The 23,650-nt window shown below is 62.3% G+C and overlaps 2 protein-coding genes across 2 annotated transcripts in view; both read left to right on the plus strand.

Moving 5' to 3' along the window:
• PHF8 (PHD finger protein 8) overlaps nt 1-4,711 on the plus strand; it is a 42,516-nt gene extending 37,805 nt beyond the window's left edge. The window contains 3 exon segments of the mRNA XM_077172440.1: nt 988-1,097; nt 2,033-2,417; nt 4,013-4,711. Of these exon segments, the coding sequence (XP_077028555.1) occupies nt 988-1,097; nt 2,033-2,417; nt 4,013-4,101 (584 nt within the window). The 3' untranslated portion in view covers nt 4,102-4,711.
• Nucleotides 4,712-5,553: 842 nt separating this feature from the next.
• The window catches only part of HUWE1 (HECT, UBA and WWE domain containing E3 ubiquitin protein ligase 1), a 106,261-nt gene continuing 88,164 nt past the window's right edge, over nt 5,554-23,650 (plus strand). Inside the window, 27 exon segments of the mRNA XM_077172441.1 lie at nt 5,554-5,627; nt 6,369-6,435; nt 7,164-7,236; nt 8,144-8,242; nt 10,031-10,237; nt 10,320-10,472; nt 10,576-10,638; nt 11,447-11,524; nt 11,609-11,656; nt 12,113-12,181; nt 12,277-12,376; nt 12,471-12,571; nt 13,726-13,876; nt 13,948-14,075; nt 14,152-14,292; nt 14,392-14,503; nt 14,615-14,734; nt 15,349-15,450; nt 15,551-15,631; nt 15,739-15,845; nt 17,490-17,667; nt 18,547-18,638; nt 18,727-18,938; nt 19,668-19,725; nt 19,818-19,994; nt 22,260-22,505; nt 23,247-23,380. Coding sequence (XP_077028556.1) covers nt 7,192-7,236; nt 8,144-8,242; nt 10,031-10,237; nt 10,320-10,472; nt 10,576-10,638; nt 11,447-11,524; nt 11,609-11,656; nt 12,113-12,181; nt 12,277-12,376; nt 12,471-12,571; nt 13,726-13,876; nt 13,948-14,075; nt 14,152-14,292; nt 14,392-14,503; nt 14,615-14,734; nt 15,349-15,450; nt 15,551-15,631; nt 15,739-15,845; nt 17,490-17,667; nt 18,547-18,638; nt 18,727-18,938; nt 19,668-19,725; nt 19,818-19,994; nt 22,260-22,505; nt 23,247-23,380 — 3,002 coding nt within the window. The 5' untranslated portion in view covers nt 5,554-5,627; nt 6,369-6,435; nt 7,164-7,191.

Genomic DNA, 23,650 nt, shown 5'->3' on the forward strand with positions numbered 1-23,650 from the left:
GTGTCCCCCCTGTTCCGTGTCTGATTTTGGGGTGTCCCCCCCCTGTTCCATGTCCCCCCTGTTCCCTGCCTGATTTTGGGGTGTCCCTCTTTGTTCCATGTCCGATTTTGGGGTGTCCCTCTTGTTCCGTGCCTGATTTCGGGGTGTCCCCCCCGTTCCCTGCCCGATTTTGGGGTGTCCCCCCTGTTTTCCGTGTCTGATTTTGGGGTGTCCCCTGTTCCGTGCCTGATTTCGGGGTGTCCCCCCTGTTCCTTGCCTGATTTTGGGGTGTTTCCCCCTGTTCCATGTCCCCCCTGTCCCATGTCCGATTTCGGGGTGTCCCCCCTGTTTTCCGTGTCTGATTTTGGGTGTCCCTGTTCCCTGCCTGATTTCGGGGTGTCCCCCCTGTCCCATGTCTGATTTTGGGGTGTCCCCCCTGTTTTGGTGTCTGATTTCGGGGTGTCCCCCCTGTCCCATGTCTGATTTTGGGGTGTCCCCCCTGTCCCATGTCTGATTTTGGGGTGTCCCTCTTAATCTGTGCTCTGATTTTGGGGTGTCTCCCCTGTTCCCGTGTCTGATTTTGGGGTGTCCCCCCTGTTCCATGTCCCCCCTGTCCCATGTCCGATTTTGGGGTGTCCCCCCCTGTTCCATGTCCCCCTTGTCCCATGTCCGATTTTGGGGTGTCCCCCCCTGTTTTCCGTGTCCGATTTTGGGGTGTCCCCCCTGTTTTCCGTGTCTGATTTTGGGATGTCCCCCCCGTTCCGTGTCTGATTTTGGGGTGTCCCCTGTCCCATGTCTGATTTTGGGGTGTCCCCCCCGTTCCGTGTCTGATTTTGGGATGTCCCCCCCGTTCCGTGTCTGATTTTGGGGTGTCCCCCCCGTTCCGTGTCTGATTTTGGGGTGTCCCCCCCTGTTTTCCGTGTCTGATTTTGGGGTGTCCCCCCCGTTCCGTGTCTGATTTTGGGGTGTCCCCCCTGTTTTCCGTGTCTGATTTTGGGGTGTCCCCAGCCCGGGTGACGCCGTCGCTGCCCCGGCAGAGCCGCCCGGTGCGGGAGGGGACGCGCGTGGCCTCGGTGGAGACCGGGCTGGCGGCAGCCGCTGCCAAACTGGCCCAGCAGGTGAACTGGGAGCACTGGGAGCAACTGGGGGGAACTGGGAACACTGGGAGCAACTGGGGGGAACTGGGAGCACTGGGAGGGCCCATTTGGGGTTTTTGGGGGGGTATTTAGGGAGTCCTGGGGCTGTTTGAGGGGAGTTCAGGGGGGATTTAGGGGTGCCAAACTGGCCCAGCAGGTGAACTGGGAGGAACTGGGAACACTGGGAGGAAACTGGGAGAAACTGGGAACACTGCAGGGCCCATTTGCGCTTTTGGGGGATCATTTTGGGGGTCCAGGGGCTGTTTGAGGGGAGTTCAGGGGGGGTTTGGGGGTGGTTGGGAATGTCAGGGGGATTTGGAGGTGCCAAACTGGCCCAGCCCCCCTGACCCCTCAAACACCTCCAAGCCCCCCTATAAATCCCCCTCAAACCCCCCCATAAACCACCCTGACCCCCCAAAACACCCCCATAAATCCCCCCCCGACCCCTCAAACCCCCCATAAATCCCCTCAAGCCCCCCATAAATCCCCCCCTAACGCCTCAAACCCCCCAAACCCACCCATAAATTCCCCCTGACCCCCCCATAAATCCCCCCTGACCCCTCAAAGCCCCCATAAATCCCCAAACTCCCCCATAAATCCCCTCTGACCCCCCATAAATCCCCCCCTGACCCCTCAAACCCCCCAAACCCCCCCATGAATCCCCCCTGACCCCTCAAATCCCCCATAAATCCCCCCTGACCCCCCCATAAATCCCCTCCCAACCCCTTAAACCCCCCAAACCTGCCCATAAATCCCCCCTGACCCTCCCATAAACCCCCCTGACCCCTCAAAGCCCCCATAAATCCCCTTTGGCCCCCCATAAATCCCCTCTGACCCCCCCATAAATCCCCTCTGACCCCTCAAACCCCCCACAAATCCCCCCTGACCCCCCATAAACCTCCCCTCTGCCCCCCCAGGAGCACCGAAAGCTGCAGCGCCGGAAGGGCCCTGCCAAGCGCCGCCCGCCCTCGCCCCCCTCCCCGGAGGAGGAAGAGGAGGAGGAAGAAGAGGAGGAAGAGGAAGACGAGGAAGACGAAGACCCCGAAGCCGCCGAGCCCGAGGGGGGGGAGGCGGAGCCCGAGGCGGAGCTCGGGGGGGGTGAAACCGAGGCCGAGCCGCCCCCGGAGCCGCCCCCGGAGCCCCCGTACCCCCCCAGCCTGGCTGACCACGAGTACACGGCCAGGCCGGGGGGGCCGGGACCCCCGCCCGGGGCTCAGCCCGGCCGCGCCCCCACCCCCATGGCCCCGGGGGTGTTCCTGAGCCAGCGCCGGGGCCCCCCCGGAACGGCGCCCCCCAGCCACGGTCAGCATTTGGGGAGGGGAGTTTGGGGATAGCTGGGGGGTGTTTGGGGGGGGTTTGGGGATAGGTGGGGGGGTTTTGGGGGGGGTTTGGGGGTACCTGGGGGCTTTTGGGGATACCTGGGGGGGTTTTGGGGATACCTGGGGGGCGTTTGGGGAAAGCTGGGGGGGTTTGGAGATAGCTGGGGGGGTTTGGGGGGGTTTGGATTGGTTTTGGGAATACCTGGGGGGGTTTTGGGGGACTACAGGGACTTTTGGGGATACCTGGAGGGGTTTCGGGGGGGGTTTGGGGATAGCTGGAGGGGATTGGGGGGGTTACAGGGAGTTTTGGGGATACCTGGGGGGGGGGGGGGTTGGGGGGGTTTTGGGGGATTTTGGGGATACCTGGAGGGGTTTGAGGGGGGGTTTGGGGATATCTGGGGGGGGTTTGGGGGGCTATGGGGGGGCTTTGGGGATAGCTGGGGGGCGTTTGGGGGGGTTTGGGAGGGGTTTTGGGGATAGCTGGGGGGGTTTTGGGGAGCTTTGGGAATAGCTGGGGAGGCTGCAGGGGGGTTTTAGGGATACCTGGAGGGGTTTTGGGGGGTTTTGGGGATAGCTGGAGGGGTTTGGGGGGTTTGGGGGGATTTGGGGATACCTGGGGGGGTTTGGGGGGGTTTGGGGAAAGCTGGGGGGGTTTGGAGGGGTTTTAGGGATACCTGGGGGGCGTTTGGGGGGGGGTTGGGGAAAGCTGGGGGGTTTTGGGGGGGTTTTGGGGAAAGCTGGGGGGGTTTGGAGGGGTTTTGGGGATACCTGGGGGGGTTTGGGGAGGTTTTGGGGATACCTGGGGGGGTTTGGGAGGGGTTTGGGGATAGCTGGAGGGGTTTGGGGAGGTTTTGGGAATACCTGGGGGGATTTTGGGGGGGTTTTGGGGATACCTGGGGGGTTTTGGGGATAACTGGAGGGGTTTTGGGGGGGTTTGGGGGGGTTTTGGGGATAGCTGGGGGGGTTTTGGGGATAGCTGGGGGGGTTTGGGGGGTTGCAGGGGGATTTGGGGATAGCTGGAGGAGTTTGTGGGGGGGTTTGGGGATACCTGGGGGGTTTTGGGGATACCTGGGGGGCGTTTGGGGGGCGTTTGGGGAAAGCTGGGGTGTTTGGGGGGGTTTTGGGGATACCTGCGGGAGTTTTGGGGAAAGCTGGGAGGGGTTTGGGGGGGTTTTGGGGATAGCTGGGGGGCGTTTGGGGAAAGCTGGGGGGGCTTGGGGGGGTTTGGGGGATACCTGGGGGGGTTTCGGGGGGTTTTAGGGATAGCTGGAGGGGTTTGGGGGGGGTTTGGGGATAGCTGGGGGAGGTTTGGGGGGGCTGCAGGGGGATTTTGGGATAGCTGGAGGAGTTTTGGGGATACCTGGAGGGATTCTGGGATGGTTTTGGGAGATTCTGGGCAGGTTTTGGCGGGTCTGGGGTGGTTTTGGGGTGTACTGGGGTGGTTTTGGGGGGTTTTGAGGTGGTTTTGGGGTGGTTTTGGGGTGGTTTCAGGGGGTCTGGGGTGTTCTGGGGTGGGTTCAGGGGGTCTCGGGGGGCTCTGTCCCCCAATCCCGGTGACATTCCCGATCCCACCCGCAGGGAAGCGCCCCCGGAAGGGTTTGGCCACAGCCAAGCAGCGCCTGGGCCGGATCCTCAAAATCCACCGCAACGGGAAACTGCTGCTCTGAGGGCGGGGCCGGCCACGCCCTGCCAGGCTCCGCCCACCGCAGGCTGAACAATGAACTATGGGCGGGGCGTCCGAGGAAAGGGGCGGGGCCTGATAGAACCGCACCTATCAGAACAACGTGTCGGCCACTAAAGAGGGTGTGGTTTGTTTTAGGCTCCACCCCTTCAGGTGTGGTCCCACCTGACCCCTCCGAGGCCACACCTGCAATGCGGATCCCACTGAGACCACACCGTGTCACAGCCCAAGCCACGCCCATTGGTCATGTAGGGTTAAAACCAGGCGTGGCTACAATAAACCACACCCACATAGAGACAACCACGCCCACAAAAAGGTGGAGCTGCAATATGGCTCCGCCTACCACGGTTCCCACCTTCCCATTGGCTGTGAATGGGCTGGGGGCGGGGCTTTTGCATTTCCCGCCTCCAGGAGCTGAGGCGATTGGACAAGCCCCGCCCCACAGCTGCGGGAGGGGCGGAGCCATCTTTGATTGGTCCCCGCTGGTTTTTTTTTTTTTTTTTTGATCCTCCCCTAGGTGTCTTCAGGTTGATTGACGGGGCGGGGCCGCTTCCTATTGGCTGCCCCTGTTTTGTAGGCGTGTCCGGAGACCGCGGCCCCGCCCCCCTCCTTTTGTATTTGTAGAATAAAAAAGGAAAAAAAAAAAAAGAAAACCGGAATTGGTGAAAAATGCCCTGGTCAGGGTCACGTGCCCTCCCTCAGCGCTTCCCGCCGGGCAGATCTCGCGAGACCTCGCGCTTCCCCTCAGGCAGCACTCTCCCGAGATCTTGTCCTCCAGCCGAGGAGGGCGATCTCCAATCTCGCGAGATTTGGAGCCACTCTCAGCCGGCGCTCTCGCGAGAGCCGCGCGCGCCGCCGCCGTTCCCGCCGCTGAGGCAGCGGCCGCGCTTCCCCCGCCCGCCCTCCCCCACCCGCGGCGGGGCCGCTCTCCCGTTGCCCCTCTCGCTTCTCTCTCTATCTCTCTCCGCGCGCCTCTCGCGAGGCTTCGGGGCCGCGCTGCCGCCAGCGCCTCGCGAGATCTCGCTCTCATCAGCGTGCCGGTGAGTGCCGGTGCTTGAGGGGAACGGCGTGGGGCCCGCGGCCTGCGAGGGGAGCGGGGGGGGTTGAGCCGCTCTGTGGCGGGCAGGGCCTTCCCCCCCTTCACCGTCGGCCCCCCCCCTCCTCCCGGTATGAGGCGGGATCCGTGAGGGACCGCCTCCCCTCCCCCATACTCCTCCTGAAATCTCGCGCGGCTTGGCCATACTCCCGCCCCACTGCTAGGCGCGCTCTCGCGAGACTTGGCCGCCGCGCCTCTCCCCTTCCCATTGGCTGCCGGCGGCGTTGCCCCGCCTCCCGCTCTCCCCGCGGCGCCGCCTCCTCCCGTCCCGCCGGCCGCTCTCGCGGGACTTGCGGCGGCTCTCGCGGGATCTCGGGCCGCGGCCGGGGCTCAGTGTAAGATGGCGGCGGCGGCAGCGGCGGGACGGGCCCGGGCCGGGCTCTGACCCCCCCCCCTGCTCTCCCCGCCCGCTTAAGGTACCGGGGCCGGCGGGGCGGGGGGCTCGGCCCGGTGCCGCTGCGGGGTCCGCGGCGTGGGAAGATTGGCGCGCGGCTCCGTCATGAGGGGCCCGCCCCCCCCCTCCCACCGCCCCCCCCCCCACTCCCCGGCGGCCTCCCGTGATTTGGGGGCTCCTTTCCTTCTCTCACGGCCCCCCTTTCTCCGACCCCCGTGGCCTCCCCCTATAGGGGCCCCCCTTGAGGGGACTCAGGCGCTCTCCCCCGAGATTTGGGGTGTTTGGCCGCTCCCCCACCTTAATTTAGCTTTCTCACGTCTTTAGGGTTCTCCCGTATTTTACGGGCGCCTTCTGAGGTTCTCATTATTTAGGGACCCCAGCCTCATTTCCACTCCCCCGCAGTCCCCTCCCATTACTCAGGGTCCCCCTCTTCGCTTTCCCGACATTTGGGGAACCCCTTTAGCGGCCCCCCCCCTTTCCCATCCTCTAGGCCGTGCTTCCTACAGCTCCCCGAGATTTAGGATCTTCCCTTTTTCAGATCCTTTAGGATTTGGGGGTCTCCTCATTCCCTTCCAGCACTTTTTTCTCTATTGGCGTTTTTTCACAATTTACAGCGATTTTGGGCTGTCACTTCCTGCCCTTAAGGTCCCTCACGCTGCGGTTTGGGGGATCCCTTTTTGGGATCAACCCTCCCCAATTATTCACCCGCTCACACGGAACCCCCCAATATTTCACAACCCCCTCCCCAAATTTCCCCCACCAGCAGCTCCCGGCTCCCTCCCCCTCGCAGCGACCGGGCCGGGCCGAGGATGGACTGGGAGTGATTCCCGGTAAGGGCTCCCCCCGTTGTTACCGGGGCGGGGGGCGGCGCGACAGAATTCTGGGGAGGTGAGGGGGGTCTCGCATCGGGGAGGTTTTTTTTGGGGGGGGAAAACGGACTGCGAGCTTCAGGCTTATTTTTGACGCCTTCCCCCGGGGGGGGGGGGACACCCCAAAAACGGCCCCCCCAAAGTGATGCGTCACTGTCACCGAACCGGCCGGGCCGGCGGGGGCGGGGGGGGCACCGGGAGGGGGGGGGGGTGGGGGAGCCCCGGCACGCGGCAGCCTCAGCCCTTAATTACCGCCCGTAATTACAGCCCTTAATTACAACCCCTCGCTGGGTTAATTTGGGGGGGAGGGAGGTAGTGCGGTGTTGGGGGGGGGCTCCCGGCGACCCCCCCGGGCACGGCGGGGTTTTGCACATTCATTGTTCAGCCGGTGCCGCGACGTCATCGGGCCGCGGCCGCCGCGGCGCCTGTCGGGACAGCGAGGCCCTGTCGGGACAGCGAGGCCCTGTCGGGACAGCGAGGCCCTGTCAGGACAGCCCGGCTCTGTCGGGACACGGGACACCCCGAGGCCGCGGGGGTTTGGGCAGGGGGGTGACGTCCCAGGGCCCTGTCGGGACACGGGGCCTCTGTCGGGACAGGTGGGGGGCGGGGTTTGACCCGCTCGGGGCGGGGGGGGGTGACCCAGGTGTGACACCCCCTCCCCTCCCCCACCCCCCCGCGTGTGGCCGCAGGCGGAGCACGAGGACCGGAACCCCCAAAATGAAAGTGGATCGGACGAAACTGAAGAAAACCCCTACGGAGGCGGTGAGGGCTTGGGGACACTCAAAGAGGGCTTGGGGACACTCAAAGAAAGGTTGGGATACTCGTGGAGGGGTTGGGGACACTCAGGGAGGGCTTGGGGATAATCAGTGAAGGCTTGGTGACACTCAGGGAGGGCTTGGGGACACTCGAGGAGGGGTTGGGGACACTGAGGGAGAGTTTGGGGATACTCAGGGAGGGGTTGGGGACAGTCAGGGAGGCCTTGGGGACACTCGGGGGGGGTTGGGGATATTCAGTGAAGGCTTGGTGACACTCAGGGAGGAGCTGAGGACTCTTGGAATGGGCTTGGGGACACTCAAAGAGGGCTTGGGGACGCTCAAAGAAGGGTTGGGGACACTCAGGGAGGGGCTGGGGATATTCAGTGAAGGCTTGGGGACACTCAGGGAGGGGTTGAGGACTCTTGGGATGAGCTTGGGGACACTCGAGGAGGGGTTGGGGACACTCAGTGAGGGCTTGGGGACACTCAAAGATGGGTTGGGGACACTCAGGGAGGAGCTGAGGACTCTTGGGATGGGCTTGGGGACACTCAAGGAGGGTTTGGGGATACTCGAGGAGGGTTTGGGGACACTCAGGGCGGGGTTGGGGACAGTCAGGGGGGGAATCAGAGATGTCTGGGGGAGAATGGGGACATTGGGGAGGGAATGAGGGGGGTTTGGGGACATTGTGGAGTGTTGGGGACACTCAGGGAATGTCAGGGGTTGTGATTTTGGGGACACTGCAGTTGGGGGGGTCACTCTTGGGGGAGAATTGGAGGTTTTGGGGAAGTGTGGGCATTGGGATGAGGATTGTGGGGGGTTTGGGGACATTGTGGGGGGTTTGGGGACATTGTGGGGGGTTTGGGGACGTTGGGGACACCGTGAGGGGACATTGCTGAGTTGCCTGTGCCCCCCAGCCCGCCGACTGCCGGGCCCTCATCGAGAAGCTGAAGGGCTGCAGTGATGAACAACTGGTGACAGAACTGCAGCAGATCAAGACATGGAACATTGGGAAGGTGGGAGGGGACCCCAAAACCTTGGGGGGGAGGTCCCAAAACCTTGGAGGGAGGTCCCAAAACCTGGGAGTTCCCCAGGAGATTGTCCCCAGTTTGTCAGGATGGTGCTGAGTTTGTCCCTAAACTGATCACTGCCACAAGGGGGGGTCACCCTAGAGCACCCCCAGATCACAGGGAGCACCCCCAGATTCGGAGGGGGGCACCCCAGAATGTTTCCCAAATGAGGGGGGGTCCCTGATTTCCCCTGGTTTTTGTTTCTCTGCCCTCAGGTGGGGCAGTTCTGGGGTTCTTACATCTGGGGTTTTTACATTTTCTGCAGCTCACCCCAATGTTAAGGGGCTCCCCCAGTTCTTATTTACCCTTCTCCAAACTGGGGGGGGCTCAGCAGTGTCCTCACAGCCCCCCCGAAGTGCCTTCATCTCCCTTGGCCTCAGGGGAGGGGCTGTGACCCCGTTTGGAGCCTCAGAATTGGGGAGGGGGCCTGCAGGGTTCACACAGTCCCCCCAGAATGGCAGGGGCACCCCAAAGTTCCCCAGGACAATGAGAGGGATCCCTGTTTGTCTCCCATCCTGGAGCTGCTTGGGTGTGAATTTTCTGTCACAGGCTTTTAAAACACCAAGGAAGAACCCAAATATCCCTAAAACAGTGGGGGGAGCACTTTATAGACCCCAAAACATTGGGGGTACCTCAGTTTTCCCCCAAACTCTCAGGGAGGACCCAAATTCTCTCTCAGCTTCCTAAACTCCATTTTCTTGCCCTCTATTGGGGAGGGGGCTCAGCTGTGACCTGGGCAGGGCTGGACTGGGATGTTGGGGTTCCTGCTTGGAGTTCTGGGGGGTCCCCCCTGGGATATGGGGGTTCAGGGGGGGCTGGGCTGTACCCAGGGGGCTCAGGGGGTCCCAGGCTGTGCCCCCAGCCCCCCATCTCCCCTCTGTTCCCCCCTCAGTGCGAGCTGCACCCCTGGGTGGACCTGGGGGTCTGGGCTGTACCCATGGGGCTCCAGGGGTCCCAGGCTGTGCCCCCAGCCCCACATCTCCCCCTTGACCTCCCCCCAGTGTGAGCTGTACCCCTGGGTGGACCTGGGGGTCTGGGTTGGAGTCTGGGCTATACCCAGGGGACTCAGGGTGTCCCAGGCTGTGCCCCCAGCCCCACATCTCCCCCCTTTCCCCCCTCAGTGCGAGCTGTACCACTGGGTGGACCTGGGGGTCTGGGCCATACCTGGGGGTCTGGGCTATACCCAAGGGGCTCAGGGTGTCCTAGTCTGTGCCCCCAGCCCCACATCTCCCCCCTGTTCCCCCCTCAGTGCGAGCTGCACCACTGGGTGGGTCTAGGGGGTTGGATTGGGGTTCAGGCCATACCTGGCGGTCTGGGTTGGGGTTCAGGCTGTGCTCCCTGCCCTACATCTCTCCCCGAACCCCCCCCTCAGTGTGAGTTGTACCCTTGGGTGGACCTGGGGGTCTGGGCTGGCGTTCAGGCCATACCTGGGGGTCTGGGCTGTACCCAAGGGGCTCAGGGGGTCCCAGGCTGTGCCCCCAGCCCCACATCTCCCCCTTGACCTCCCCCCAGTGTGAGCTGTACCCCTGGGTGGACCTGGGGGTCTGGGTTGGAGTCTGGGCTATACCCAGGGGACTCAGGGTGTCCCAGGCTGTGCCCCCAGCCCCACATCTCCCCCCTTTCCCCCCTCAGTGCGAGCTGTACCACTGGGTGGACCTGGGGGATTTCATGGGGGGCTCAGAGGGTCCCAGGCTGTGCCCCCAGCCCCACATCTCCCCGCTGCTCCCCCCTCAGTGCGAGCTGTACCACTGGGTGGACCTGCTGGACCGCTTCGACGCGCTGCTGGCCGAGGCGGGCCGGCCGGTGGAGGCCATGAGCTGGATGCTGGCCTGCGACCGGCCCGAGCGCCAGCCCCTCAAGGCCCTGCTGCTGGCCCTGCTCAACTTCACCGCCCTGCTCATCGAGTACAGCTTCTCCCGCCACCTCTACAGCTCCATCGAGGTGGGTGCTCCCCCAGGGCCACCCTCTGGGTGTCCTCAGGCGCGTGTGACGCTCTGTGACGCTGTTCTGTCCCCCCCTGCAGCACCTGACGACGCTGCTGGCCTCCTCGGACATGCACGTGGTGCTGGCCGTGCTCAACCTGCTCTACGTGTTCAGCAAACGCTCCAACTACATCACCCGCCTGGGCTCCGAGCGCCGCGGGCCCCTGCTGGCCCGCCTGCAGCACCTGGCCGAGGTGGGCGGGGTTTGGGGGGGTTTTAGGGGGGTTTTAGGGGGGTTTTATGGGGGTTTTGGGGGGCTCAGCGGGGCGGGGATGAACTGGGCTGGTCTTCCTGCAGAGCTGGGGAGGAAAGGAGAATGGATTTGGGCTGGCTGAGTGCTGCCGGGACCTGCACATGATGGTGAGTGGCACCTGCGGGGTCACATGAGCTCATGTGGGTCACCTTGTTCTGTCCTGGCATTTGTCAGAACTCAGCTGTGTCTCCTTGTTCTGTTCTGGGGGTCCCCAAAGCTCACTTGTGTCACCTCATTCTGTCCCAGAACTCACCTGTGTCACCTTACCCTGTCCCAGTGGTCCCCAAAGCTCACCTGTGTCACTTTGTCCTGTGCTGGGGGTCCCCAGAGCTCACCTGTGTCACCTCATTCTGTCCCAGAACTCACCTGTGTCACCTTACCCTGTCCCAGTGGTCCCCAGAGCTCATCTGTGTCACCTTGTTCTGTCCCAGAGCTCACCTGTGCCACCTTGTTCTGTCCCAGAGCTCACCTGTGTCCCCTTGTTCTGTCCCAGAACTCACCTGTGTCACTTTGTCCTGTGCTGGGGGTCCCCAGAACTCACTTGTGTCTCAGGGCTTCTTCTGTCTCGTTCTTGTCACATCCTGCTGTGACCCGTTCCCAACATCACCTCGTGTGCCTTTGTCACATCTTGAGGCCCTTGATGCCATCCTAGTGTCCCCAGCACTGTCTGGTGTCCCCCCAGGGTGTCCCCAGCGCTGCCTGGTGTCCCCTCAGGGTGTCCCCAGCGCTGTCCTGTCCCTCTGTGTCACCTCCCTCCGTCCCCAACGCTCTCCTGTGTCCCCAGCACCCCTTTGCCACCCCTGCTGCATCCCGGGGTCCCCTTTCCCTGTGTCCCAGTGTCCCCCAGCCTGGCCCTGTCACCCCAGGGGAGGGGACCCCGCTGTCCCCATCTCACCTTTGTGTGTCCCCCCCCAGAAATACCCCCCCAGTGCCACCACCCTGCACTTCGAGTTCTACGCGGAGCCGGGCGTCGAGGTGAAGGTGGACAAGAGGGTGAGTGACTTTGGGGACATTTGGGGACACGAGGAGGCCCCCAAAACACCGGGGCCACCCCTTGACCTCCTGTGATCCCTCCAGGCCACCAGCACCACCCTGCACTACATCCACATCGAGCAGCTGGACAAGGTGAGCATGGGGGGCACCTTGATTTGGGTGGGGGGCTCTGCTCGGGCCCCCCCACACCCTGCACTGCCCTTTTGTCCCCTGCCCCCCCATTCTGTCCCCTTCTTCTTCCCAATTTTGTCCCTCCACACCCCGATTTTGTCCCCTGCCCCCCAATTTTGTCCCCTGCTTCCCCATTTTGTCCCCTGCCCCTCCATTTTGTCCTCTGCCCCCCCATTTTGTTTCTCTGCACCCAATTTTGTCCCTCCACACCCCAGTTTTGTCCCCTGCCCCTCAGTTTCGTTCTCTGAACCCCATTTTGTCCCTTGCACCCCAGTTTTGTCCCTCTGTACCCAGTCTTGTCTGTCCACACCCCAGTTTTGTCCCCTGCCCCCCAGCTTTGTCTCCTGCACCCCAATTTTGTCCCCTGCACCCCAATTTTCCTTCTGCCCCTCCCAGAAAAATTTCTCTTTCCCCCAGATCTCAGAGAGCCCCTCGGAGATCATGGAGTCCCTGACCAAGATGTACAGCATCCCCAAGGACAAGCAGGTGTGTGGGGTGACATCGAGGGGACCCCCATGGATTGGGGGGTGACCCCCAGACCGTCCCTGACCCCCCCAAATCCTCTGTGTCCCCCCCTCCAGATGCTGCTGTTCACCCACATCCGCCTGGCCCACGGCTTCTCCAACCACAAGAAGCGGCTGCAGGCGGTGCAGGCGCGGCTCCACGCCATCTCCATCCTGGGTGGGCTCTCGTTAGGGCTTGTTTTAATTGGGGGGTGGGTTTGGGGGGTGCTCCTGGGGCAGTTGGGGTGACCCCCCCCCCCCCCTTTTTGCAGTGTACTCCAATGCACTGCAGGAATCAGCCAACAGCATCCTGTACAACGGGCTGATCGAGGAGCTGGTGGACGTGCTGCAGATCACTGACAAGCAGCTGATGGTGAGAGCCACCAGGGCTGAGCCCTGTCCCTTTTGTGTCCCCTCCTGTGTCCCTTTTGTGTCCCCTCGTGTGTCCCTTCACCCGTCCCCTCACCTGTTCCCTTGTGTGTCCCCTCTCCTGTCCCTTTGCCTGTTCCCTCATTGATGTTGTGCTGCGCACGCTGCTCATTAAGGGTGTGTGACTCACCTGTCCTGCAGCTGTCACCTTATTTGTCCTGCAGCTGTCACCTCACCTGTCCTGCAGCTGTCACCTTACCTGTCCTGCAGCTGTCACCTCACCTGTCCTGCATGTGTCACCTCACCTGTCCTGCAGCTGTCACCTCACCTGTTCTGCATGTGTCACCTTGTTTGTCCTGCAGCTGTCACCTCACCTGTCCTGCAGCTGTCACCTTATTTGTCCTGCAGCTGTCACCTTACCTGTCCTGCAGCTGTCACCTTATTTGTCCTGCAGCTGTCACCTCACCTGTCCTGGTCTTACACCTGCACTGCTCCTGTCATTTCATGTGTCTTGTATCTGTCCCTTCACTTGTGCCTTCACCTGTCACATCATCTGTCCCCTTGTGTGTCCCCTCACTGATGTCGTGGTGCTCATCAAGGACACAAGTGTCCCTTACCTGTCCCTTCACCTGTCCCCTCACCTGTTCCCATGTGTGTCCCTTCACCTGTCCCTTTGTGTGTTCCCTCATTGATGTTGTGCTGCGCACGCTGCTCATTAAGGGTGTGAGTGTGACTCACCTGTCCTGCAGCTGTCACCTCACCTGTCCTGCAGCTGTCACCTCACCTGTCCTGCAGCTACCACCTTATTTGTCCTGCAGCTGTCACCTCACCTGTCCTGGTCTTACACCTGCACTGCTCCTGTCATTTCATGCATCTTCTATCTGTCCCTTCACTTGTGCCTTCACCTGTCACATCATCTGTCCCCTCACCGATGTCGTGGTGCTCATCAGGGACACGAGTGTCCCTTACCTGTGCCTTCAGTTGTCACATCACCTGTCCCTTTGCGTATTGCCTTGCTGATGTCACACTGTTCATTAAGGACATGAATGTCCCTCGCCTGTCCCTCGCCTGTCCCTGGCGTGTCCCTCACCTGTCCCTCGCCTGTCCCTGGCGTGTCCCTCACCTGTCCCTCATGTGTCCCTCACGTGTCCCTGCCAGGACATCAAGGCTGCCTCCCTGCGGACGCTGACGTCCATCGTGCACCTGGAGCGGACGCCGAAGCTCAGCAGCATCATCGACTGCACCGGCACCGCCTCCTACCACGGCTTCCTGCCCGTGCTGGTGCGCAACTGCATCCAGGCCATGATTGGTGCGTGCCGGGGGCCGGGGGGGTCACCTGGGGGGCTGTGACCCGCCCTAACCACACCTGTGCACCCCCAGACCCTTCCATGGAGCCCTACCCCCACCAGTTTGCCACGGCGCTCTTCTCCTTCCTCTACCACCTGGCCAGCTACGACGCGGGCGGCGAGGCGCTGGTGTCGTGCGGCATGATGGAGGCGCTGCTCAAGGTCAGCTGTTCTCACCTGGGGGTGGCTCTCGGGTGCCCTTGGGGACTGTCTCACCTGCTGTCTGTCCCCTCGCCAGGTGATCAAGTTCCTGGGGGATGAGCAGGACCAGATCACGTTCGTCACGCGGGCGGTGCGGGTGGTGGATCTCATCACCAACCTGGACATGGCCGCCTTCCAGTCGCACAGCGGGCTGTCCATCTTCATCTACCGCCTCGAGGTGCTGCCCCCCTGCCCCTGCCACGCTTTTGGGGTGCTCCAGGGGTGTTTTGGGGTCCCCTGGGGTGGTTTGGGGTGCTGAGGTTCTGTCCCCCCCCAGCACGAGGTGGACCTGTGCCGCCGTGAGTGTCCCTTCGTCATCAAGCCCAAAGTGCAGCGCCCACCTGCTGCCACCCTGCCCGAGGGCGAGGACATGGAGACGGACATGGAGGGTGAGCAGAGGCTGTGTCCCCGCCGTGGTGTCACCTGTTCCCCCTGTGGTGTCACCTGTTCCCCCCCGTGGTGTCACCTGTTCCCCCTGCAATGTCACCGTCCCCCTGCAGTGACCGACGTGGCCATGGAGAGCAGCCCTGGCCCCTCGGCCGAAGCCCGGCAGGACCCAGTGCCACCAACCCCACCAGCTGTGCCCAGCACCAGCGCTGCCACCCCCTCCCCACGCGGTGGTAGGTGCCCCCTGGGGCTGGGGACAGTGGGGACATCACTGGACCCCAATTCCTTCCCTGTACGGATACCCCAATTCTTTATATGGGTATCCTAATTATTACTACATGGACACCCCAATTCCTTTCCTATATAGACTCCCTAATTCTTCCTATATGGACACCCCAATTCTTTCTTTATATGGACTCCCTAATTCCTCCTCTACATGGACACCCCAATTCCTTCCCTAAATGGACACCCCAGTTCCTTCTCTAAATGGACACCCCAGTTCCCCTTATATGGATACCCCAGTTCCCCTTATATGGATACCCCAATTCCCCCCCATATAAAGACCCCAAATCCTTCCCTATATGGACACCCCAGTTCCTCCTCTACATGGACACCCCAGTTCCTTCTCTATATGGACACCCCAGTTCCCCTTATATGGACACCCCAATTCCTTCTTTACATGGACACCCCAATTCCCCCCTATATAAAGACCCCAATTCCTTCCCTATATGGACACCCCAATTCCCCCCCTACGAAGACCCCAAATCTTTTTCCTTCTCTACTTTCCTCCCTGGGGACACCCCCATTTCCTCCCGTGCCCCCCAACGCTCTCGCCGTGTCTCCCCAGGAGTGCAGTGCATCCCCCAGCGCGCCGCTTTGCTCAAATCCATGCTGAACTTCCTCAAAAAAGCCATCCAAGACCCCGCCTTCTCCGACGGCATCCGGCACGGTGCGTGGTCCCCCATGTCCCCAAACCCCCCTGCCCTCTCCTCCTGCTGGGTGGCAGGGGTGGTGGCAGCGGTGGCACTGACCCCGCGGTGTCCCCGCAGTGATGGACGGCTCGCTGCCCACCTCGCTGAAGCACATCATCAGCAACGCCGAGTACTACGGCCCCTCGCTGTTCCTGCTGGGTGAGCCACGCCCCGGCCCCACCCGGGCAGCGCGGGGCGGGCACGGAGCGGGGACCCCGCCAGGTGCCCTACCTGCCCTCAGTGCCCCCCTCTCTCCTCCGCCGCAGCGACCGAGGTGGTGACGGTCTTCGTGTTCCAGGAGCCCTCGCTGCTGTCCTCGCTGCAGGACAACGGCCTCACCGACGTCATGCTGCACGCTCTGCTCATCAAGGACGTGAGTGGGGCTTGCCTGGCACCTGTGCTGCACCTGGCACCCGTCCTACACCTGTCACCTGTGCTGCACCTGACACCTGTCCTACACCTGTCACCTGTCCTACACCTGGCACCTGTGCTGCACCTGGCACCTGTCCCCTTGTGTGTCCCTTCATCTATCCCCTCACATGTTACCCTGTTGTGTGTTCTCTCACTGATGTCACTGCTCATTGAGGCCATGAGTGCTACACCTGTCACCTGTCCTACACCTGTCATCTGTCCTACACCTGTCACCTGTCCCCTTGTGTGTCCCTTCATCTGCCCCCTCATGTGTTGTCCTGTTGTGTGTTCTCTCACTGATGTCACACTGTACACACTGCTCGTCGAGGCCATGAGTGTGGCTTACCTGTCCTACACCTGTCACCTTTCCCCCTGTGTACCCCTTCATCTGCCCCCTCACATGTCCTGTTGTGTGTTCTCTCACTGATGTCACTGCTCATTGAGGCCATGAGTGCTACACCTGTCACCTGTCCTACACCTGTCCTGCACCTGTCACCTGTCCCCTTGTGTACCCCTTCATCTGCCCCCTCACGTGTCCTGTTGTGTGTTCTCTCACTGATGTCATTGCTCATTGAGGCCATGAGTGTGGCTTACCTGTCCTACACCTGTCACCTGTCCTACACCTATCACCTTTCATGTCCTGCACTTGTCCCCTTACCTGTCCCCTTGTGTATCCCCTCAGTGAAGTCGTGGTACTCATGGAGGCCATGAGTGCAGTCCCTCACCTGTCCAGCACCTGTTCTCACCTCTGTCACCTCCTCTGTCCTCTTGCTGTCCCACACCTGTCCCATGTCTTGGACCCTCCCACACCTGCCCTGCACCTGTTGTTCGTTTGTTTCATTTCCTGTTCATGCACCTGTTCCATCTCCTCTCCCTGTCCTTGTGTTTCCCAGCACCTGTTCTCTCACATGTCCCCTCACCTGTCTTTGCATCTGTTCCATTTCCTGCCCTGCACCTGTCCCATGTCCCTGTGCCTGTTCCTGTCCCCTGCTGCTGTTCCCCACCTGTTCTATTTCCCATCCCTTGCACCTGTCCCCTCACCTGTGCCCCACACCTGTCCCATTACCTGCCTTGCACCTGTTCCACATCTGCCCTTCACTCGTCCCCACACCTGCTTTGCACCTCTCCCATTTTCTCTCCTACACCTGCTCCAGCTCTGCCTCTCACCTGTCCCCACACCTGTCCTGTGCCTGCCACCACACCTGCCCCAGCCCCAGCCCAGACCTGCCTCCCTTCCTGCTGCTCACCTGCCCATGCTGGTGACACACCTGCCCAGTGTCTGTGCCAGCTTTGCCCCTCACCTGCCCAGTGCCTGCCCCACCACCTGTCCCTCCCTTTCCCCAGCCCTGCCCTGTGTCTGCCCCACACCAGGTGTGCCCCCAACCCCTGACCTGCCCCAGGTGTGCCCCCAGCCCCTGACCTGCCCCAGGTGTGCCCCCTGTGCCTCACCCTGCCCCGTGTGTGCCCCACACCTGCCCCAGGTGTGTCCCCAACCCCTGCCCTGCCCCAGGTGTGTCCCCAGCCCCACACCTGCCCCAGGTGTGTCCCCAGCCCCTGCCCTGCCCCAGGTGTGTCCTGTGTCCCTCACCTGCCCTCACCTGTGCAGGTGCCGGCGACGCGGGAGGTTCTGGGCTCTCTGCCCAACGTGTTCAGCGCTCTGTGCCTGAACGCGCGGGGGCTGCAGAGCTTCGTGCAGTGCCAGCCCTTCGAGCGCCTCTTCAAGGTGCTGCTGTCCCCCGACTACCTGCCCGCCATGCGGCGCCGCCGCAGCTCCGACCCCCTGGGTGAGCGGGGGACACTGGGGACATTGGGGGGACTGGGGATACTGGGGGGACTGGGGATACTGGGGGGACTGGGGGATACTGGGGGGACTGGGGATACTGGGGGGACTGGGGATACTGGGGACACACAAGGTGCTGCTGTCCCCTGACTACCTGCCCGCCATGCGGCGCCACCACCACAGCTCCAACCCCCTGGGTGAGGAGAGGGGACTGGGGACACTGGGGGATACTGGGGGGACTGGGGGATACTGGGGACATTGAGGGATACTGGGGACATTGGGGTACTGAGGGATATTGAGGACATTGGGGGTACCAGAGATACTGGGGGTACTGAGGGATACTGGAGACACTGAGGGTACTGAGGGATACTGGAGACACTGAGGGTACTGAGGGATACTGGGGACATTGGGGGTACCAGGGATACTGGGGACATTGGGGACACTGGGGACATTGGGGGAAGTGGGGATACTGGGGACATTGGGGGTACTGAGGGATACTGAGGGATACTGGGGGATACTGGGGGTACTGAGGGATACTGGGGACATTGGGGATACTGGAGACACTGGGGGAAACTGGGGATACTGGGGACACTGGGGCTACTGAGGGATACTGGGGACATTGAGGGTATTGAGGGATACTGGGGACACTGGGGGTATTGAGGGATACTGGGGACACCAGGGACGTTGAGGACCCTTCCAGCATTTTAGCAAAGCATCATCCTAACATTTAAATAATTTCCTTATTTTTTGGAGACACTCGTGTTTATTTCAGGCATTACTCCCTACTTATTTAACTCCCAAAGCCATTTCTGTCCCCCCAAAACCTGCTGTGCCCCCCCAGAATCACCTCTGTCCCCCTAAACGCTCTGTGTCCCCCCACCAGGTGACACAGCCTCCAACCTGGGCAGCGCCGTGGACGAGCTGATGCGCCACCAGCCCACGCTCAAGACCGATGCCACCACTGCCATCATCAAGGTGACAACTTGAGAGGGGACCCTCGTGGGGGGTTCAGGGCCCCCCCAAACTCTGCCCAAACTCCCCCTAAATGCCAACCCTTCGCCAGCTGCTGGAGGAGATCTGCAGCCTGGGCCGGGACCCCAAGTACATCTGCCAGAAGCCGTCGATGCAGAAGGCGGACGGGACGGCGGCCGCGCCGCCCCCGCGCTCGCCCCACGCCGCCGAGGAGGCCTCGAGCGAGGATGAGGAGGAGGAGGAAGTGCAGGCCATGCAGAGCTTCGGGGCTGCCCAGCAGAGCGAGGCGGAGCCCAGCCAGACGTGAGCAGACAGGGCAGCCTGGGGTGGCCCCGGGGCACTGTGGTGGCCCCAGGGATCTGCGCTCAGTCCTGGATTAGTGATGGTCTGGGGTGGGGAGGATCCTTTGGGAGCTGGGGAAGGATGTGGAGGGTCCTGAGGGAGCTGGGGAAGGGTCTGGGGGAGCTGGGGAAGGTTTTGGAGGGTCCTGAGGGAGCTGAGGAAGGGTCTGGGGGATTCTGGGGGAGCTGGGGAAGGGTCTGGGAGATTCTGGGGGTCCTGAGGGAGCTGGGGAAGGGTCTGGGGGAGCTGGGGAAGGATGTGGAGGGTCCTGAAGGAGCTGGGGAAGGGTCTGGGGGATCCTGGGGGTCCTGAGGGAGCTGGGGAAGGGTCTGGGCGATTCTGGGGGAGCTGGGGAAGGATGTAGAGGGTCCTGAGGGAGCTGGGGAAGGGCCTGGGGGATTCTGGAGGAGCTGGGGAAGGGTCTGGGGGATTCTGGGGGAGCCGGGGAAGGGGTTCAGCCTAGAGAAAAGGGATTGGGGGAAAAATTCAGGCTGGAAATTGGCAACAACTCCCCAGAAAGAGTCTGGCAGGGAGGTGTTAAAGCCAAGCTGGGGTGTGACACCTGGTGATAAGGTGGTGACAAGGTCATGGAGTGGTCTCAGAGTCTCTCCCAGCCTCACTGGCTCTGGTTTTGTGTCCTGGGGGAGGTTTTGTGTCACACCTCCCTGACCGCTCCCTCTGCGCTTGCAGCGTGGTGGGCACGGAGGAGCGCATCCCCATCCCGCTCATGGACTACATCCTCAACGTGGTGAGGCCCAGCACCGTCCCTGGGGGTCCCCACTGGTCCTGAGCCCTCCTGAGGGGCTTCAGAGCCCCCCTGTGACCCCCTTTTTGTCCCAGATGAAGTTTGTGGAGTCCATCCTGAGCAACAACACCACGGACGATCACTGCCAGGAGTTTGTGGCCCAGCGGGGGCTGCGGCCGCTCGTCACCATCCTGGGGCTGCCCAACCTGCCCGTGGACTTCCCCACCTCTGCAGCCTGCCAGGCCGTGGCTGGGGTCTGCAAATCCATCCTGGTACGCCTGGGGGGCTGGGAATCCATCCTGGGGGCTGGAAATCCATCCTGAGGGGCTCAAATCCATCCTGAGGGGCTCAGATCCATCCTGGGAGGATGCAAATCCATCCTGAAGGGCTAAATCCATCCTGGGGGGCTTCAAATCCATCCTGGGGGGCTTCAAATCCATCCTGGGGGGCTGCAAATCCATCCTGGGAGCTGCAAATCCATCCTGGGAGGATGCAAATCCATCCTGGGGGGCTGCAAATCCATCCTGGGGGATGCAAACCCATCCTGGTATGGGCTGGGGGGCTGCAAATCCATCCTGGGGGGCTGTGAATCCATCCTGGGGGACTCAAATCCATCCTGGGGCTGCAAATCCATCCTGGGGGCTGGAAATCCATCCTGGGGGGCTCAAATCCATCCTGGGGGTCTGCAAATCCATCCTGGTATGGGCTGGGGGGCTGTGAATCCATCCTGGGGGCTGGAAATCCATCCTGGGGGGCTGCAAATCCATCCTGGTATGGGCTGGGGTCTGCGAATCCATCCTGGTACGCCTGGGGGGCTGCAGATCCATCCTGGGGGGCTGTGAATCCATCCTGGGGGACTCAAATCCATCCTGGGGCTGCAAATCCATCCTGGGGGGCTGCAAATCCATCCTGGGGGCTGCAAATCCATCCTGGGGGCTGCAAATCCATCCTGGAATGGACCCTGATGACACTCTCTGTCCCCTCCGTGTCCTCAGTCACTGTCCCCTGAGCCCAAGGTGCTGCAGGAGGGTTCAGTGGCCCTCGGGAGGGTTCAGTGTCCCCAATGTCCCCTGTCTCTGTCCCCAGACCCTGTCCCACGAGCCCAGGGTGCTCCAGGAGGGTTCAGTGAGCCCCAGGAAGGTTCAGTGACCCCCGGGAGGGTTCAGTGTCCCCATTGTCCCCTGTCTCTGTCCCCAGTCACTGTCCCACGAGCCCAGGGTGCTGCAGGAGGGTTCAGTGACCCTCGGGAGGGTTCAGTGACCCCCGGGAGGGTTCAGTGTCCCCAATGTCCCCTGTCTGTGTCCCCAGACTGTGTCCCACGAGCCCAAGGTGCTGCAGGAAGGTTCAGTGACCCTCGGGAGGGTTCAGTGACCCCCAGGAAGGTTCAGTGTCCCCAATATCCCCTCTCTGTCCCCAGACCCTGTCCCACGAGCCCAGGGTGCTGCAGGAGGGTTCAGTGACCCCTCAGTGTCCCCAGAGTCCCCTCTCTCTGTCCCCAGACTCTGTCCCACAAACCCAAGGCGTTCCAGAAGGGTTCAGTGACCCCTGGGAGGATTCAGTGACCCCAATGTCCCCTGTGTCTGTCCCCAGACCCTGTCCCACGAGCCCAAGGTGCTCCAGGAGGGTTCAGTGACCCCCAGGAAGGTTCAGTGACCCCCAGGAAGGTTCAGTGACCCTCGGGAGGGTTCAGTGTCCCCATTGTCCCCTGTCTCTGTCCCCAGACCCTGTCCCACGAGCCCAAGGTGTTCCAGGAAGGTTCAGTGACCCCTCAGTGTCCCCAATGTCCCCTCTCTGTGTCCCCAGACCCTGTCCCACGAGCCCAAGGTGCTCCAGGAGGGTTCAGTGAGCCCCAGGAAGGTTCAGTGACCCCCGGAAGGGTTCAGTGTCCCCAGTGTCCCCTCTCTGTGTCCCCAGACTCTGTCCCACAAACCCAAGGTGTTCCAGGAAGGTTCAGTGACCCCTCAGTGTCCCCAATGTCCCCTCTCTGTCCCCCAGACCCTGTCCCACAAACCCAGGGTGCTCCAGGAGGGTTTGGTTACCCCCGGGAGGGTTCAGTGACCCCCGGGAGGGTTCAGTGACCCCAATGTCCCCTGTCTGTGTCCCCAGACCCTGTCCCACGAGCCCAAGGTGCTCCAGGAGGGTTCAGTGACCCCCAGGAAGGTTCAGTGACCCTCGGGAAGGTTCAGTGACCCCCGGGAGGGTTCGGTGATCCCCAGGAGGGTTCAGTGTCCCCAATGTCCCCTGTCTCTGTCCCCAGACCCTGTCCCACAAACCCAAGGTGCTCCAGGAGGGTTCAGTGACCCTCGAGAGGGTTCAGTGACCCTCGGGAGGGTTCAATGTCCCCATTGTCCCCTGTGTCTGTCCCCAGACCCTGTCCCACGAGCCCAAGGTGCTGCAGGAGGGTTCAGTGACCCTCGGGAGGGTTCAGTGACCCCCGGGAGGGTTCAGTGACCCTCGGGAGGGTTCAGTGACCCCCGGGAGGGTTCAGTGACCCCCAGGAAGGTTCAGTGTCCCCATTGTCCCCTCTCTGTCCCCAGACCCTGTCCCACGAGCCCAAGGTGCTGCAGGAAGGGCTGGTGCAGCTCGAGGCCGTGCTCTCCGCCCTGGAGCCGCTGCACCGGCCCATCGAGGCCCCGGGGGGGTCGGTGCTGCTGCGGGAGCTGGCGGGGGCCGGGGCCGTGCCCGATGCCACCCTGTCAGCCCAGGCCACGCCCCTGCTGCACGCCCTGACTGCGGCCCACGCCTTCATCATGATGTTTGTGCACACCTGCAGGGTGGGCCAGGTAACGGGGCTGGGGTTGGGGGGGGGTTGGAGTGGGGTTTGGGGGGGTTTCAGTGGGGTTTGGGGGGGTTGGAGTGGGGTTTGGGGGGGTTGGAGTGGGGTTTGGGGGGGTTTGGGGGGGTTTGGGGGGTTTGAATGGGGTTTGAGGGGGTTGGAGTGGGGTTTGGGGGGGTTGGAGTTGGGTTTGGGTGGGGTTTGGGGGTGTTTGAGTGGGGTTTGGGGGGGTTGGAGTGGGGTTTGGGGGGGTTTGAGTGGGGTTGGGGGGAGTTTGAATGGAGTCTGGGAGGGTTTAAATGGGGTTTGGGGGGGTTGGAGTGGGGTTTGGGGGGGTTTCAGTGGGGTTTGGGGGGGTTGGAGTGGGGTTTGGATGGGACTTGGAGGGTTTGAATGGGGTTTGGGGGGGTTGGAGTGGGGTTTGGGGGTGTTTCAGTGGGGTTTGGGGGGGTTGGAGTGGGGTTTGAGGGGATTGGAGTAGGGTTTGGGGGGGTTTGAATGGGGTTTAGGGGGGTTTGAATGGGGTTTGGATGGGACTTGGAGGGTTTGAATGGGGTTTGGGGGGGTTTGAGGGGCTTGGAATCGGGTTTGGATGGGACTTGAAGGGTTTGAATGGGGTTTGGGGGGTTCGAGTGGGGTTTGAATGGGGTTTGGGGAGGTTGAATGGGGTTTGAATGGGGTTTGAGTGGGGTTTGGAGAGGAGCTTTGGGGTCTCAGGGCATTTTGGGGTCCCACTGTCCCCCCCCAGAGCGAGATCAGGGCCATCTCCGTGAACCAGTGGGGGTCCCAGCTGGGGCTGAGCGTGCTGGGCAAGCTGAGCCAGCTCTACTGCTCCCTGGTGTGGGAGAGCACCGTGCTGCTGTCCCTCTGCACCCCCAACAGGTACTGGGGACACTGGCAGGGACTGCGAGGGACTGGGGGGCACTGGGGGGACACTGGGGAGGGGTTGGGGGACACTGGGAGGGACTGGGGAGGGGTTGGGGGGCACTGGGGGGACACTGGAGAGGGGTTGGGGGGCACTGGGAGGGACTGCGAGGGGTTGGGGGGTTGGGGACACTGGGAGGGACTGGGAGGGTTTGAGGGGCACTGGGAGGGCACTGCTGGAGGTTTTGGGGACACTGGGAGGGTACTGGAGGCACTGGTGAGGGTTTG

The sequence above is a fragment of the Agelaius phoeniceus genome, chromosome 38 (assembly GCF_051311805.1).
Source record: "Agelaius phoeniceus isolate bAgePho1 chromosome 38, bAgePho1.hap1, whole genome shotgun sequence".
Lineage (NCBI taxonomy): Eukaryota > Metazoa > Chordata > Aves > Passeriformes > Icteridae > Agelaius > Agelaius phoeniceus.